Source organism: Staurois parvus, unplaced genomic scaffold (assembly GCF_062004578.1).
Source record: "Staurois parvus isolate SC_StPar_1 unplaced genomic scaffold, SC_StPar_1.0 ptg000561l, whole genome shotgun sequence".
Lineage (NCBI taxonomy): Eukaryota > Metazoa > Chordata > Amphibia > Anura > Ranidae > Staurois > Staurois parvus.
Window position 1 is genome coordinate 3,494,386 of NW_028318357.1, and position 14,949 is coordinate 3,509,334.

The 14,949-nt window shown below is 45.2% G+C and overlaps 2 protein-coding genes across 2 annotated transcripts in view; both read left to right on the top strand.

Moving 5' to 3' along the window:
* The window catches only part of RARS2 (arginyl-tRNA synthetase 2, mitochondrial), an 80,305-nt gene extending 65,807 nt beyond the window's left edge, over positions 1 to 14,498 (top strand). The window contains exons 17-20 of the mRNA XM_089691314.1: positions 179 to 274; positions 7,769 to 7,843; positions 12,429 to 12,492; positions 14,365 to 14,498. Coding sequence (XP_089547440.1) covers positions 179 to 274; positions 7,769 to 7,843; positions 12,429 to 12,492; positions 14,365 to 14,451 — 322 coding nt within the window. The 3' untranslated portion in view covers positions 14,452 to 14,498. The remainder of the gene's footprint in view (positions 1 to 178; positions 275 to 7,768; positions 7,844 to 12,428; positions 12,493 to 14,364) is intronic.
* Positions 674 to 2,930, top strand: LOC149450883 (uncharacterized). Its single transcript, XM_089691311.1, has one exon. The coding sequence runs from the start codon at positions 1,590 to 1,592 to the stop codon at positions 2,928 to 2,930; it is 1,341 nt and encodes a 446-aa protein (XP_089547437.1). The 5' UTR covers positions 674 to 1,589.
* Positions 14,499 to 14,949: the final 451 nt, after the last annotated feature.

Genomic DNA, 14,949 nt, shown 5'->3' on the forward strand with positions numbered 1-14,949 from the left:
TACCTGTAATAAATATCAATCAAATAAACTACTTGTCCTTTTTTTTTAAAAGTGAAATGTGAATAACTGACAGATGAATGTGTACACAATATAAGCTTCAAATGTAGCATAAATGTGTGTACTTTGTGTTCCTAATGACCTGGGTAGATTCAGCAATGTGCCCATTGTGTGTTGCCAGCTTACTGGATCTGTGGGAAACAAGAGAGGAAGAAGAGTTTGATGCAAACTGTTTACAAGACCCCTCTGTATCATCAACTTTGCAGCACCTTCTCAGGTATTTTAATTTTTTCCCAATAATAGGTGGATTGTACACGTTGTTATTTTAACACTGGAGGTCAATAAATGTATACCAGTGCCTATACATGTGAACTATAAAACATACAGTTAGGTCCATATATATTTGGACACAGGCACAATTTTCATACTTTTCGATCTGTATGCCACCAGAATAAATTAAAATGAAACAATCCAAATGAATTTGAAATGCAGACTTTCAGCTTTAATTCAAGGGGTTGAACATACATATCGAGTAAAGATTTTAGGAACTGCAACCATTTTTATACACAGTTCCTCCATTTTCAGGGGCTCAAATGTAATTGGCCAATGAATATAATCATAAATAAAATGTTAATTTCCCGAGTCATCTTCTAGGACAGCTCACTTGAGAGATAGGGCTCCTCCCAGGAAACACCCGCTCCACCTTTTTTCCCCTTTTATAGGCGTCCTCTCTCCCATTGCCCCCAGTTTTAGTGTTTCCTCCGGCCAGGAAGGAGCTACGCCCATTTTTTGTTTTTATCTGGGCTCTCTGGCGGAGTACAGAGGGTCCCTGGCTGAGGCCCCCCCTTCCTCCAAGCGAGGCAGGGGCCTTGTGAGGGGGGGGACCTTTCAGCCAGTTTCCACTCGGGGAATGCCCGTTGTAGGGTGGGGGCGTCGGCCCCAGATGGTCCCAGCGGGGCTCTCCAGGGGGGTAGAGCCCGCTCCGCCGACCGAGGCATTGGTGCCTTTCCCTGCGGGGTTTCAGGTAAGTCTTACCTGCTCCTGGGATCCCGGCAGCATGGCCAGGAGGCTCGGCTGCGGAGGTCTGGACGCTGCGATCGCGTCACTTCCGGGCGCCGGGTGTCGTCACTTCCGGCGCAGGAGCAGGGAACGGCCGCCGCCATCTTGGAAATGGGCGGCGGACCGTGGAAGGAACCCGTGCCACGGCCGCTTCTCCACCGGCGGCCGTGAGAGGGAGGTCGGCGAGGGGGGATCGCAGGGGGGGGGCGGAGCCCACCAGCCCCTGAAAAACCGCCGCACCGAGGCAGAGTCTGCGGCAGCATGGAGGCAGATCTGTCAGGAGCGGGGGAGGCCTGCAGTAAGGTAAGGGCCTTTGGCAACTCTCTTTTGTTTTTGCCCCCCTCCTCCCCCCCCCCCCCCCTCCCTCCCCCCCCCCCCCTCCTCCCCTCCCCTCCCGGGATGATTGGGTGCCCCCCACGCACACACAGCCCCCCTCTCCCCCCCCAGGCCCACGGCTGGAGCTTTCACAGTGGCACAGGGGGGGAGGCGTTGTTTTTACAGACGCATGAACGCATGTATCTCCTTGTCCCCAGATGGGCCCACAGGAGGAGGATAGAGGGGAGAAAGAAGCTCCTTGTGAGCAGAAAAAGAAGTGTGCCACTTGTAGGAAGAAGCTGGCGAGCTCCTGGAGGAAGCAGCTCTGCCAGGGGTGCATAGACAAGCTCATCAAGAAGGAGTCTGGATCTTTTTTTAAAGATTTCCTACAAAATATGACACAGGAAATGTCCAAGACATTTCAAAGCTTCAGGGAACAGAGGCCGGGGCCGGCCCAGGATGAGCCCCAACCGGGCACTTCTGGCACCCAAGGGGGGAAAAAGAGGAAGCTGGACAAGGTAGCGCCGGTAAGGGACTGGGAAGAGGCCGAACAGTCGGACACCTCAGACTCGGAGGAGGGTGAGATTGAGGCTCAGGGCCCAAAGGCAGACAGGTTCCTTTTTCAGGTGGAAGACACGGAGGACCTGTTAAAGGTGATCTATGAGACCCTGGATCTGGAGGAGGAACAACAGGACCTCTCTCTCCACGACCAACTGTACGCAGGGCTACAGGCAAAAAGCAGCCGTACATTCCCAGTACACCCTGCCCTGTGGTCCACGATCAGGAGGGAATGGGAAGAGCCAGAGAGGAAAGCTTTCCTTCCCAAGAACCTCAAGAGACGTTTCCCCTTTAAGGAGGAAGATGCCTCGGTTTGGGAGACTTGCCCAAAGCCAGACGCCCCTCTCTCGAGGATCTCGAAGGACACGGATCTGTCCTTTGAAGACGGTGGGTCCCTAAAGGACCCAATGGATCGGAAAGCAGATGCTTTCCTGAAGAGGGCATGGGAAGCATCCGCAGTAAATTTTAAGCCTGCAGTGGCAACAACCTGCGTGTCCAGAACCCTGGATGTGTGGTTGGGGCAGCTCCGTTCGCATCTGGAACAAGGCACCCCGGGGGAGGAGATTCTGAAGTCCCTTCCGGTGCTGGAGAAAGCGGTAGCCTTCATCGCGGACGCATCAGCAGAGACCATCAGACTCTCTGCTAGATCTACGGCGCTCATAAACTCGGCGCGGAGGGCTATCTGGCTGAAATCTTGGCAGGGGGATCTGGCCTCCAAGTCTAAACTCTGTGGCCTGCCGTTTGAAGGAAAACTCCTTTTCGGCCCGGAGCTGAATTCAGTCCTGGAAAGGTCGGCAGACAGGAAAAAGAGCTTCCCGGTCCCCAGCAGGCAGGTCGGACGGAAGGGGTTTCGCCCATCCAGGCGATACACGTCAAGGGAAGCTAGGTTCCAAACCCAGCGCCCAGGCTGGGGCGCGAGAAGAGGCAGGAACGAGCCGAGAGGCAGGGGAGGTTTCCTTTTCAACCCCAGCCAGAATAGACCCAAAACCCAGCAGAAGTGACTGGAGAGGCCAGGTGGGAGCGAGGCTGGGGCGTTTCCACGCACAATGGCTAAGGATAACCCAGAACACCTACATTCTGGAGGCCATCCACAGGGGGTACAGAATAGAGTTCACAAGGGCCCCCCCTCAGAGATTCTTTGCAACACCCCTGCCAAAGGACAGGGCCATGGCGGATGCGTTGGTGGACCTCCTACAAGATATGCTCAGTCAGAATGTTATCTGCCAGTTGAGAGAAGAGGAAAGGGGAAGTGGATTCTTCTCCCATTTCTTCCTAAGGAAAAAACCGTCAGGTGCTTACAGGATGATATTGAATCTGCGGAAGGTGAACGAGTTCGTGAGGCCCAGCAAATTCCGTATGGAGTCCATATACACGGTGAAGGATCTCCTTTCACCTGGGGTGTTCATGGCCTCGATAGATCTGCAAGATGCATACCTGCATGTCCCGATAAGAGAAGACTCCAGGAGATTCCTGAGGTTTGCGCTGGAAGGCGAAATGGGTCCGGTGCTATTTCAGTTCAACACACTCCCCTTCGGCCTGTCGTCGGCCCCGAGGATCTTCACCAAGATTCTAGCGGAGCCTTTAAGAGTTTTGAGACTGGAAGGGATAAACATCATCCCCTATTTGGACGACCTGCTTTTATTTGCGGGCACAGAAGGTGGCCTGAGAACGCACATCGAACGTACGATATCTTTTCTGGAAAGTTTGGGGTGGCTTATCAACAAGGAGAAGTCGCAGCTAACCCCCTCCAAGAGGATTACGTACTTGGGGTACGTCCTGGACTCCGCACAGGCCCGGTCATACCTCACATCAGAAAAAGCCCGCAACCTGCGGCAGGACACAAAGGCCCTCAGGAGGATGTCGACCTGCACGGTCAGGACCGCGATGAGAATAATCGGGCGGATGACAGCGGCAATACCAGGGGTGCAATGGGCGCAACTTCACTCCAGGGTTCTGCAAAATCACACCCTTTCCCACTGGGACGGCAGCCGAGCAGGTCTGAATTCCAGGATCCGCATCACGCAGGAAGTGAAGGAGTCGCTAAAGTGGTGGGGAAGCACTCTCACTTTGGAACGGGGAAGAAGTTGGAGGCTGGCCAGCCCAGTGCGGATCACCACGGATGCAAGCATGACTGGTTGGGGTGCCCATATGGAAGACGGCCTCGCCCAGGGCACGTGGGGTGCAGTGGACTCCAGCAGGTCGTCAAATTACAGGGAGCTGTTGGCAGTTTTCAAGGCACTTACGACCTTTCAGGAAAAGATAAGGGGGAGAGGTGTCCAGGTTCTCTCCGACAATACCACTGCAGTGGCATATTTGAACAGGCAGGGAGGCACAAGGTCCCCAAGGCTGATGGAGTTGGCCGGATCCCTCCTGAGCTGGGCGGAGGAAAACCTGGAGTTCATCACGGCAGTACATCTGAAAGGGGACCTGAACCAATTGGCGGATCAGCTGAGCCGAAGAGAGGTCAGCCAGACAGAATGGTGCCTCAGCCAGTCAGCGTTCGATCAGATTTGCGCCAGGTGGGGCTCCCCCTCTATCGATCTATTTGCCAACGGCCAGAACACAAAGCGGGAAAGGTACTTCTGCCTGCAGAGGGACCCCAAAAGCGAGGGGATAGATGCGCTAGCCCAGCAGTGGGAAGGAGACCTCCTTTATGCCTTCCCTCCATTCAGACTACTGCCGCAGGTGATACAGAAGATCCAGTTGTCTCAAACCACAGTTGTTCTGATCGCACCATTCTGGCCCAAGAGATCTTGGTTCTCCCGGTTGAAGGAGCTCAGTTTAGCGGACCCTTGGATGATGCCACCCACACGCGATTTACTCACCCAGGGGAGGGTGATGCATCCTCATCCAGAAAGGCTGTCCTTAGCGGCGTGGCTTCTGAGCGGGACCGGCTAGCGGAAATGGGGCTGTCGGCAAGAGTGGTCGCCACCCTCTTGGAGGGCCGGAAGAGGTCGACGAACGCCTTGTACGACAAGGTCTGGAAGAAGTTTTCCGCCTGGAAGGTCAGAAACGCAGCACCGGGCACGCCCATTTTGCATGCCGTTCTTGAATTCCTTCAAGCAGGTGCGGATAAGAATCTGGCCGCCAATACCCTCAAAGTACAGGTAGCGGCTCTGTCGAACTTTCTCGAGCTGAGGTTGGCGGCAGACCCCTTGGTAATCAGATTCCTGAAGGCTATCTCCAGGCGCCGTGCCCCGTCCTGGCCAAAACTGCCAACATGGGACCTGGGCACAGTCCTGAAGAGCTTTCAGCGGGGGCCCTTCGAACCGCTGGATGAGTGTTCGCTCAGGTTTTTGACGCTTAAAACCATCCTCCTCACGGCACTAGTTTCTGCCCGCAGGGTCAGCGAGTTGCATGCCCTTTCAGTGATCGAGCCGTACTGCACCATCTTCTTGGATAGGATCATCCTCCGCACGGACGCGGCCTTCCTACCTAAGGTCGCGTCACACTTCCATAGATCTCAGGAAATAGTAATACCTTCCCTGGAGGCCGATCCGGGCAGCACGGAAGACTATAGCAGGTTAGACGTTCGACGGTGTTTGATCACGTACATCGAACGCACGAAGACATGGAGACACTCGTCCCGGCTTTTCGTCCTATTCCAGGGGCCAAGGAAGGGGGACGGTGCCTCCAAGGGCACCATCGCCAGATGGATCAGGGAGGCAGTTTCGGAAGGTTACAAGTCGGCAGGCCTGTCACCACCGCCCGGCCTAAAAGCCCACTCCACGAGGGCCACTGCGGCCTCCTGGGCGGAAAAAGGGGGGGCCTCCCCCGGACAGATCTGCAGAGCCGCAACGTGGTCCAGTTTCGCCACCTTCACTAAGCATTACAGGCTGGATCTGATCGGCAGCAAGGACCAGGCATTTGGCAGGAAGGTCCTACAAGCAGGGTGCCCGCCCTAATGTACGTATTTCTATTCTACTCCTCTCAAGTGAGCTGTCCTAGAAGATGACTCGGGAAAACGCAGTTATTTACCTGTTAACTGTATTTCCAGGAATCTTCTAGGACAGCGTAACTCCCCCCCGATTACTGTTTGATCACACAATTATGTGCAGGTATGTTGCGAACCTATGGGGGATGTCTTTATTACCGGTTTTCTTCTTTGTTTTCTCCTAGGCCTTCGGTCATATTCTTATACTGGGGGCAATGGGAGAGAGGACGCCTATAAAAGGGGAAAAAAGGTGGAGCGGGTGTTTCCTGGGAGGAGCCCTATCTCTCAAGTGAGCTGTCCTAGAAGATTCCTGGAAATACAGTTAACAGGTAAATAACTGCGTTTTTTAATATTTTGCAGCTGTCTTCTGTTGTTCTTTGTTTGTGGGTCTTTCTGCCTTTAGTTTTGCCTTCAGAAAGTGAAATGCATGCTCAATTGGGTTGAGATCAGGTGATTGACTCGGCCATTGCATAATATTCCACTTCTTTTCCTTCAACAGCTCCTAGGTTGCTTTTGCAGTGTGTTTTGGATCTTTGTCCATCTGTACTGTGAAGCACCGTCCAATCAATTTTGCTGCATTTGGCTTAATCTGGGCTGACAGTATATCTCTAAACACTGCAGAATTCATCCGGCATGCCCATGCCCATGCCATCACACTGCCTCCACCATGTTTTACAGATGATGTTATGTGCTTTGGATCATGAGCTGTTCCAAGACTTCTCCACACTTTTTTTTCTTCCCATCATTCTGGTACAGATTAATCTTTTTTCCATCCATCCAAAGAATGCTTTTCCAGAATTGGTCTGGCTTTTTTACATGTTTTTTGGCAAAGTCTAATCTGGCTTTTCTATTCTTCAGGGTTATGAATGGTTTGCAACTTGTGGTGAACCCTCTGTATTTTGTTCTTGTGAAGTCTTCTCTTGATTGTATACTTTGACAATGATACGCCCACCTTCTGGAAAGTGTCCTTCACTTGTCTGGATGTTGTAAATGGGTTTTTCTTTACCATAGCGAGGATCCTGCGATCATCAACCACTGTTGTCTTCCGTGGATGTCCATGCCTTCTTGTGTTGCTGAGCTCACCAGTGCATTCTTTTTTCCTCAGAATGTACCAAACTGTTGATTTGGCCACTCCTAATGTTGCTGCTATCTCTCTGATGGATTTGTTTTGGTTTTTGAAGCCTCACAATGGTCTGTTTCATTTGCATGGACAACTCCTTTGAACGCATGATGTAGGTTCACAGCAATAGATTCCAAATGCAAATACCACACTTAGAATCAACTCTAGACCTTTTTACCTACTTAATTGATGAAGAAATAACGAAGGAGTAGCCCACACCTGGCCATGAAACAGCTTTCGATTCAGTTATCAAATTACTTTTGGTCCCTTGAAAAAGGGGGGATGGCTACTCTTAAGAGCTATAATTCCTAAACCCTTCCTCCAATTTGGATGTACATACCCTCAAATTAAACCTGAGAGTGTGCACTCTTAGCCCATATCCATTATATAACTATGGCTTGAATATGTTTTGGAAAATACCTGAAAAAAAAAAAAAATGTGCCTGTGTCTAAATATATATGGAACTAACTGATTATGATTACTTACAAAGGAGTATTAACATTACAAACTTGTTTAGCTGTTGTATATCAATACATTTCTCAAGCACTCCTGTGTAATTGCCTTTTAAGTAGTTTTATTCACAAACCCTACTTAGAAACTTTTTTGTCATGATGTAGTGGAATAATGCTAATTAGCCTATATATTTTTTTAAGTATATGGGGGAAAAAAATCCCAAACTTTTACGAAATATGCAAATGTATTTTTGTGTAAGGGTGCAATTATTTGAACATTCTCAGATTTTCCTTTGTGTGTTAGTGTTTTTTAAGCAAGTTCTTGTTACATAGGTATGATGAAGTAATTCACAAGACACTGAAGGAGCTTCAGCCACGATACTTGGTTTCTTACCTCATGGGCCTAGGGTAATTATACAGTAAACAACCATAATGCTTCTTTGTATACTCTTTACCTATATGCCAGAGCAGAGTGAGCCTTCCTGCACAGTTTTCTTTAAGAGGACACTCCCAGTAACTTAAGTGCAGCGACAGAACTGAATTTTTTCATTGTGGAAAAGCCAGCACACGGAAAGTTTCTGCATTTTAGTAATATGGGAAATTCCAGTGACGTCTGTAATGTCAATGCCCCTGCAGTAATAGACTTCTTAAGAGCAGTAGAACAACATTTTAGGTGACTAATTACTGTCGATAAGCAGAAAGGGTCTGGATCCAGCCCCTCCTGAAGCATAACATTTTTACCATGTTTCTATTATGTTTTATACAAGCACTTCAAAGTAAAACAGAATAGACATAGAAACAAAATATCAATAATCAGGTTCTAATCTACTAAAATAAAAAACACTTGCACAATAATATAGAAAAATTACAAATACAACGGGTTGTATTTTAAGCCAAAGTAGAGAAAATACTAAAAGCTCAACCTGGATTGTTATAGGTTTCATTCCCAGTTTTTTTTTTTTTTCCACATGTTCAACAAACCTTGGAATAATAGAGAAGTCCCAATAGAAAGGACTATGCTAAGTAAAGCTGGAATTAGGAAATCAATAGTGGATAATATGGGAATCCTAAAGATGCAAGATTAAAGTTAATACAACTTTATCAGATGTTCATGATGACATTCACACATACTGCAAATCATGCAAGTATTTAGTATGATTCAACAGTTTTGTGGCTGCAAATCTGTAAGCATCTTGCCATGACATTAGTTTCTGTCATTACAAACCTCATTTAGAACTGAGGCCCTTTTCACGCTGCTCCAACGCAAAAACACATGTTTTTGCTGTTTATTCTGGGTGTCTTTTACCTAGCGTGCAAAACTTGGACATGTGACTCAAAAAAAACTCACCCAAATGCAACGAAAGTGCATTTTTTTTTTACTCTTTTTCTATTCATTTCAATGAGAACCTGTGTTTTTGGTGCGGTTTTCAAAACTGCACCAAAGATGCAGCAAGCAGGACTTTTCAAAATACACTGAACCCACAGCGCAGTGGTGTGAAAAGTCCCATAGGATTTAAAGGGATTGCTTTTTTTTGTTGCATTTTTAGCATTGTAAAAACACATCACTGTGAAAGCAGCCTTATACACAAGTAAACATTCTCCAGTTGTGCCGTCCTGTGAGGTATTGTGAATGCATGCTTATGTATACCTGATGCTTACAGTTTGCTTCTGATAATCAAAAGCTGTAATGCACATTAGTCACAGCAAAAATGATCTTAACCACTTCCCGTCCGGTCCATGTATATAAATGGCCGGACGGTGGCAGTGCAGGGTCTGGTGGCTGTTTATAAACTGCCTCCCTGCACTATGCTTGTGCGCGCTCCCTGGGAGCGCACAGCACCACGATCCAGTGCCCGCTGTGTCCTCCGGACACAGTGGAACACCGATTGTCGGACGGGACCTCTGTGCGAGGTCCCGATCATGTGATCACTGATTGGCTAATCAGTGATCACATGCAGAGTAGTAAGCCAGATGTCATTTCTGACATCACTGCTTACTACGTGTGAAATCTGTGAATGATCACACAGGTCACATGGTACAAGGCTATTCACAACAGCCTTGTACCATGTGACAAGCTGTGACCAATCACAGCTAACACAGTAGTTCTCAATGGCTGCAAGAATGCAGCCAGAGAGACGGAGAAATTATTGTTTTTACAGCCTTTATGGGTGTAAAAGCAATCGGTGTAAAAAAAAAAAAATCTTCATAACCCTCACAAGTAGTATAGTGTCACCGTGACACTGTACTGCTACGGTGACAGTATGTAAAAAAAAAAAAAAAAAAACAATTAAAAAAAATGTTTAAACATTATAATTTTAGGTTATAAACTAATTTGGGTTTTTTTTTTTTTACTAAAAAGATAACGGAATACATTTTGGCAAATATTTATGATGAAATACTATTTGTTTGCAAATTTTTTTAAGAAAAACATTTTTTCAAAATTTTTGGACATTTTCATTTACATAGCAAAAAAATAAAAATCACAGTGGTGAATAAATACCACCAAAATAAAGCTTTATCTGTCTCAAAAAAATGAGCAATTGTCATTCAAAGTGTGATAGCACTGAAAGCTGAAAATTGGCCTGGACAGGAAGGGGGTAAAAGTGTCTGGACTTGAAGGGGTTAAGCACAATCCTGTAACCAGTACAAAATGAACATGAAGTTTAAAGTGAAATTATCCTGAAAAATAAAATCAGATATACTGTCTGTTTTTTGGCAGGAGACTTTCTATATGCCAAAACCCTTTCTCTTTGTACATTCCCAGCATCTGGTCGATGTCAAAGAGCAGAGGCTAGTTCCATAATACTGCAACTCCATCACGCATGAGTGGCAGTTGCATTGTAATGGGCTGCCCTATGAACAATGGAGGACATCAGTAGCAGAGAGAAGCTGCAAAGATTTCACCAACAACTCTCAAGAGGCACATTTCATATTGTAAATGCTTCCTAGTTCTACCCCACTTTTTACTAGTTTTTATATTTGGTTATTAAAATTAGATCTGCTAGACTTGTATATACCTATTTGTATATGGCAAGGTAAAAAAACTCATGCTATTGAAGCACAAATGGGAACATTAACCGTTTCAATACCGTGCAATTTTACACCTTCCTGCCCAGGCCATTTTTCAGGTTTCAGCGCTCTCACACTTTGAATGACAATTGCGCGGTCATACAACATTGTACCCAAACTAAAATTTTATCATTTTCTTCACACAACTAGAGCTTTCTTATGGTGGTATTTAATCACCGCTGGGGTTTTTATTTTTTGCTAAATTAACAAAAAAAGTCCAAAAATTTTGAAAAAAAAAAGTTTTTCTTTGTTTCTGTTATAAAAGTTTACAAATAAATAATTGTTCTTCATAAATTTAGGCCGAGATGTATTCTGCTACATGTCTTTGGTGAAAAAAAACCAAATTAGGATGTATTATTTAGTCTGTAGGAAAGTTATAGCGTTTACAAACTATGGTATAGATCTGAAAATTGATCAATCCTGAAGTACTGACTGCCAATCTAATTTCTTGAGGTCCAAGAATGTCAGAACAGTACAGATATCCCCCAAATGACCCCTTTTTGCAGAGTAGACAGTCCGACGTACTTCATAAGAGGAATGGCGAGTTTTTTGAAGTTGTATTTTTTTTTGTCATTTTTCGGAAAATTTAAAAATGAAAAAAATTATTTTCACTTTTTTTTTACATACTGTCACCAGTGCAGTACAGCGTCATCATATAACTGGCATGGCGGTGAACAGGGACACTGACTGGTGACAGTATGAAAAAAAAAATATATATATAATTTTTTTTATTTTTTTATTATTTTTAATTTTTTATTACATTTTTTTTATTTTTTTTTAAAGATTTTTTTTCATAATTTACTATGACCAAAGTAGTACAATGTTACCATAGTAACATTGTACTACTTTGGGGAAGTGATCAGTATTTTTTTTTTTTTTTTTTTTACACAATTTGCTTATAGCAAAGAATTACTTTGGTATAAGCAAGCATTTACCTGAATGAAATCGATTCATTCAGGTTTTTTTTTTTTTTGTGCTTAGCTGTGATTTGCTCACAGCTAATCACATGACATGTGCATGTGATTAGCTGTGACCATTCACAGCTAGGCACTAGTATACAATGGATGGCATGAATGAAGCCATCCATTGTATACAACTGTCATGTGACCTGCTGTGATTGGTCACAGCAGGTCACATGGTACCAGCAACAGGGGCCGGTACTCAGATCTGTCATCGGCCGTGTCCGAGGTACACGGCGGGTGACAGATCGCGCCGCTGCGAGGCTCTGCATTACCGCAAACTGCGCATGTGCAGGTGCACGCCAAATGGCGTGCACCCGGAATGCCGATGCGCTTTTGAAGTCGCCAAACGGCCATTGGCTAAATATTTTTGTTTTCCAGACAGAGAAAAAAAAAGAGCTTCTCTGATTAGTCTAAAGGCTTCTATTCAGTCAGTTATCATGTGGGGAGTCTGTCTACACTCTTCCATTTGCTACACAGACTTACAGAAGCTCTGCAGAAATATTTTTTATTGTGGCTTGTAGAAGAATTCGGTTAGGTCCCTTCCACATGGGGCCGACTGCGTTGGAGTCTGTTTGCTCTCATGGGAATCTGTTCTTCTCTATGGGTGGCCGAATGTAAATGGACTGCCTGTCCATTTACATCCAAATGCCATCCGATCCACTCCGTTAGCCGGATGGGGAATGGATCCTCATCCATCTACTGTATATTTAGAGGATGGGATCGGATATAGGAGGATGTAAATGAACACGTCTGTTTACATCCACCGCTCCATAGAGGAGACTGATGGATCCGCCTGAAAAACAGAAAGACGGACCCAATTGGTCCACTAGTGTGAAAGGGGCCTTACTCTTTCTTGTGTAATTTTCCAGAAGTGCTGATACATTTTGCAGCATAATGCTTTCATTTCCTCAAACTATGTTTTAATTACTTAATGTATATATGTATGTGTTTTGTTTTTTTAGTCATTTAGCTAACATGGCGCATCACTCTCTTCGTGTCAAAGGAAGCAGCCCAGATGTGGCACATGTAAGTTTTAATATATTACTTTTATTTACTGAACTTTCAATGCTAAACTCAAGGCTCAAAATCTTTAATTGAAATATATTTCTCATTAGCCACAAATGATATACAGTAAATCCTTTGTGTGTCCAAAATGCTTTTGAAAACCCAGCTAGTAGCTTGTAAAAATAGCAGTGACCGCATCACAGTACTGTGAACAGCCTGAGTAGGGAGCTGAGCTGTAGGACAGACTCAGCAAGTCCTCCCATTACAGGCTGCCTGCAGAAACTACAGGAGGGGAGTGAATACAAGACCAATAACTGCACAAGGAGAGAACAGCAGTAACCGGTCTCTATTACAGGAAGCTCCTGCACAGAGGCCAAGTTGTTTTGTTGGCAAAAGTGGGACCGACTCCATAGTAGGTGGGTGGTGATAAAGTTATGGCTGATTGGTGTGACTTAAGCATACATATGCCTAGTGTGTGTGTATTATATACAGGGGCATATTTAATACAAGGCACTTGCATATGGCAGCATTTTTCAGGGGGGCAGCACCTCTCCTCAGAAGAAGGGATGAAAGAAGGGACACGCGTGCCATGGGAACCAGGTGGGATCCAAGAGAGACTGTGGGCTGCTTGATGGTGTATGTAGAGCCTCACTTTCGTTCCCAGGGCTGTCTGGAGCTTTGAAGATGAGTGTCTTTCTTCTATCACCGGGGGGGGGTAGTGGAAGGCTCTCCCGAGTCGGAAGTAGGGGTGTTGTTGGTCAATGTCAGCCTCTCCGTGGCAGGGGGATGGGGTTGGTCGTTGTCGAAGCCTATTTTTGTGTTGCCTAGGGCAGCACAAAACCTAAATACACCACTGATTTTTTATATATATATATATATATATAAATTAGAGAGAGAGATTACACAGCTCGTCACCCAACATTCCAATAGATTCATCTGTGTTTAAAAATACAGATGTAAAAGGTTGCCCCTATGAGGAGAATGTAAAAGAATACATTTAAATTATGTTCAAAATGGTTTGGGATGCCTTTTGGTTGTAGTTCATTAATTATGGATGCCATAGGAAGGGGTTAGAACATTATTACCATGTCCCTAAGGGCTTCACTCTTTTAGATCTTCAAAATAAGGAAGAGGAATCCTTCTAGGGCTACACTGGCAATTCAGTCTCTTTGCTGCTCAGACATCCTGCTATTTACATCATGCTGAAGGCAATGTGATGTTATTGAAAATAATTCCAGTACTTCATTGAAACTTTCAGTAGCAAGGAGATTTAAATGCTAGAGCTGTCACTTTTGATTATGGTACCAGCAGGGAGCTGGAGGAAGAGTGTGTAGGAGCCTGGCATTGCATCCATGATCCACTGGCTGTACTAATAGCCAGTGTAGCCCTAGGCTGAAGGGGGACAGAAAACAAATGACAATTTCTAAGGCAAGCCATAGATTCATTGATTGTCTTCCCTTCCACCATGGGTGCGTGGAGCCTTCCCAACTGGCAGAACACAATGATTACGGCTAGTGACTATATCCGCAGGCAGAAGTCGCATTCTACGAAGCCAACAGGATCGTTGCACCCAAGTTGATCATTCAGCCTGCTCATAGATGGATCAAATCTCGGCCAGTCCCTGCTGAACGGCCAAAATTCAATCAAGCTGTGGGCAGCTTCATTTTTAATTGCTTGGCAGCACAGGAAAAAGTTATGTTTTTTAAAGATCCCATGTAAGATAGGGGAACACAATAACGAAAACTTCTCAGACGGTCTAACTTTTTTATGGTTTACCCAAAACTGCCAGAAAAAAAATTCCAAGGGGTGCATTTGTTTAGTCATTTTACAACTGTTTCTGTTTTTTTATGTACACAAATTTGCTATAATTTTTGTGTTTTTTTCCTTCCACAGGCTCGGCTTCTCTTTTTCAACAGTATACATGTAGTTTTGGCTAATGGAATGAGACTTTTGGGAATTACCCCAGTTGATAAAATGTAATTTAAACACCATGTAGTGGTTATTTTTAATAAAACTGAAAAAAATTATTTTTTTTGCTTGTTCATTTGATATTTTATTAGTAATAGCTCATTGGTTCTTAAACTACAATAATGTTACCTGCAAATGTGTTAAAGCTTTCAAAGTATTTTTTTTTCCCTTTTCAATGCTTTGCTGCCTGTGGCTGCTGCACTCTATCCACTACCACAGGCCCTAGCAGGAGCAATGGTAAAGAACTACTCAGCTTTATAATTCTCTGTTAAAGCATACTGTATGTCAAGACAAAGGGAAAAAAAAAACATATGCAGTACATCACTGCAATACATGCGCATTATGCAATTTTTTCCCTTTCAGGACCCGTGAAGTACAGAGAAATACTTGTGCTGCCAGGAATGCATTCCACTCTAAATCATATTGCAAGGTGTGAACACTGTATTTTTGTGGAATGAGTGGTGTCAGCCATACACAGTTTTCTTTTGCTGAACTAATCACTTCATCCCA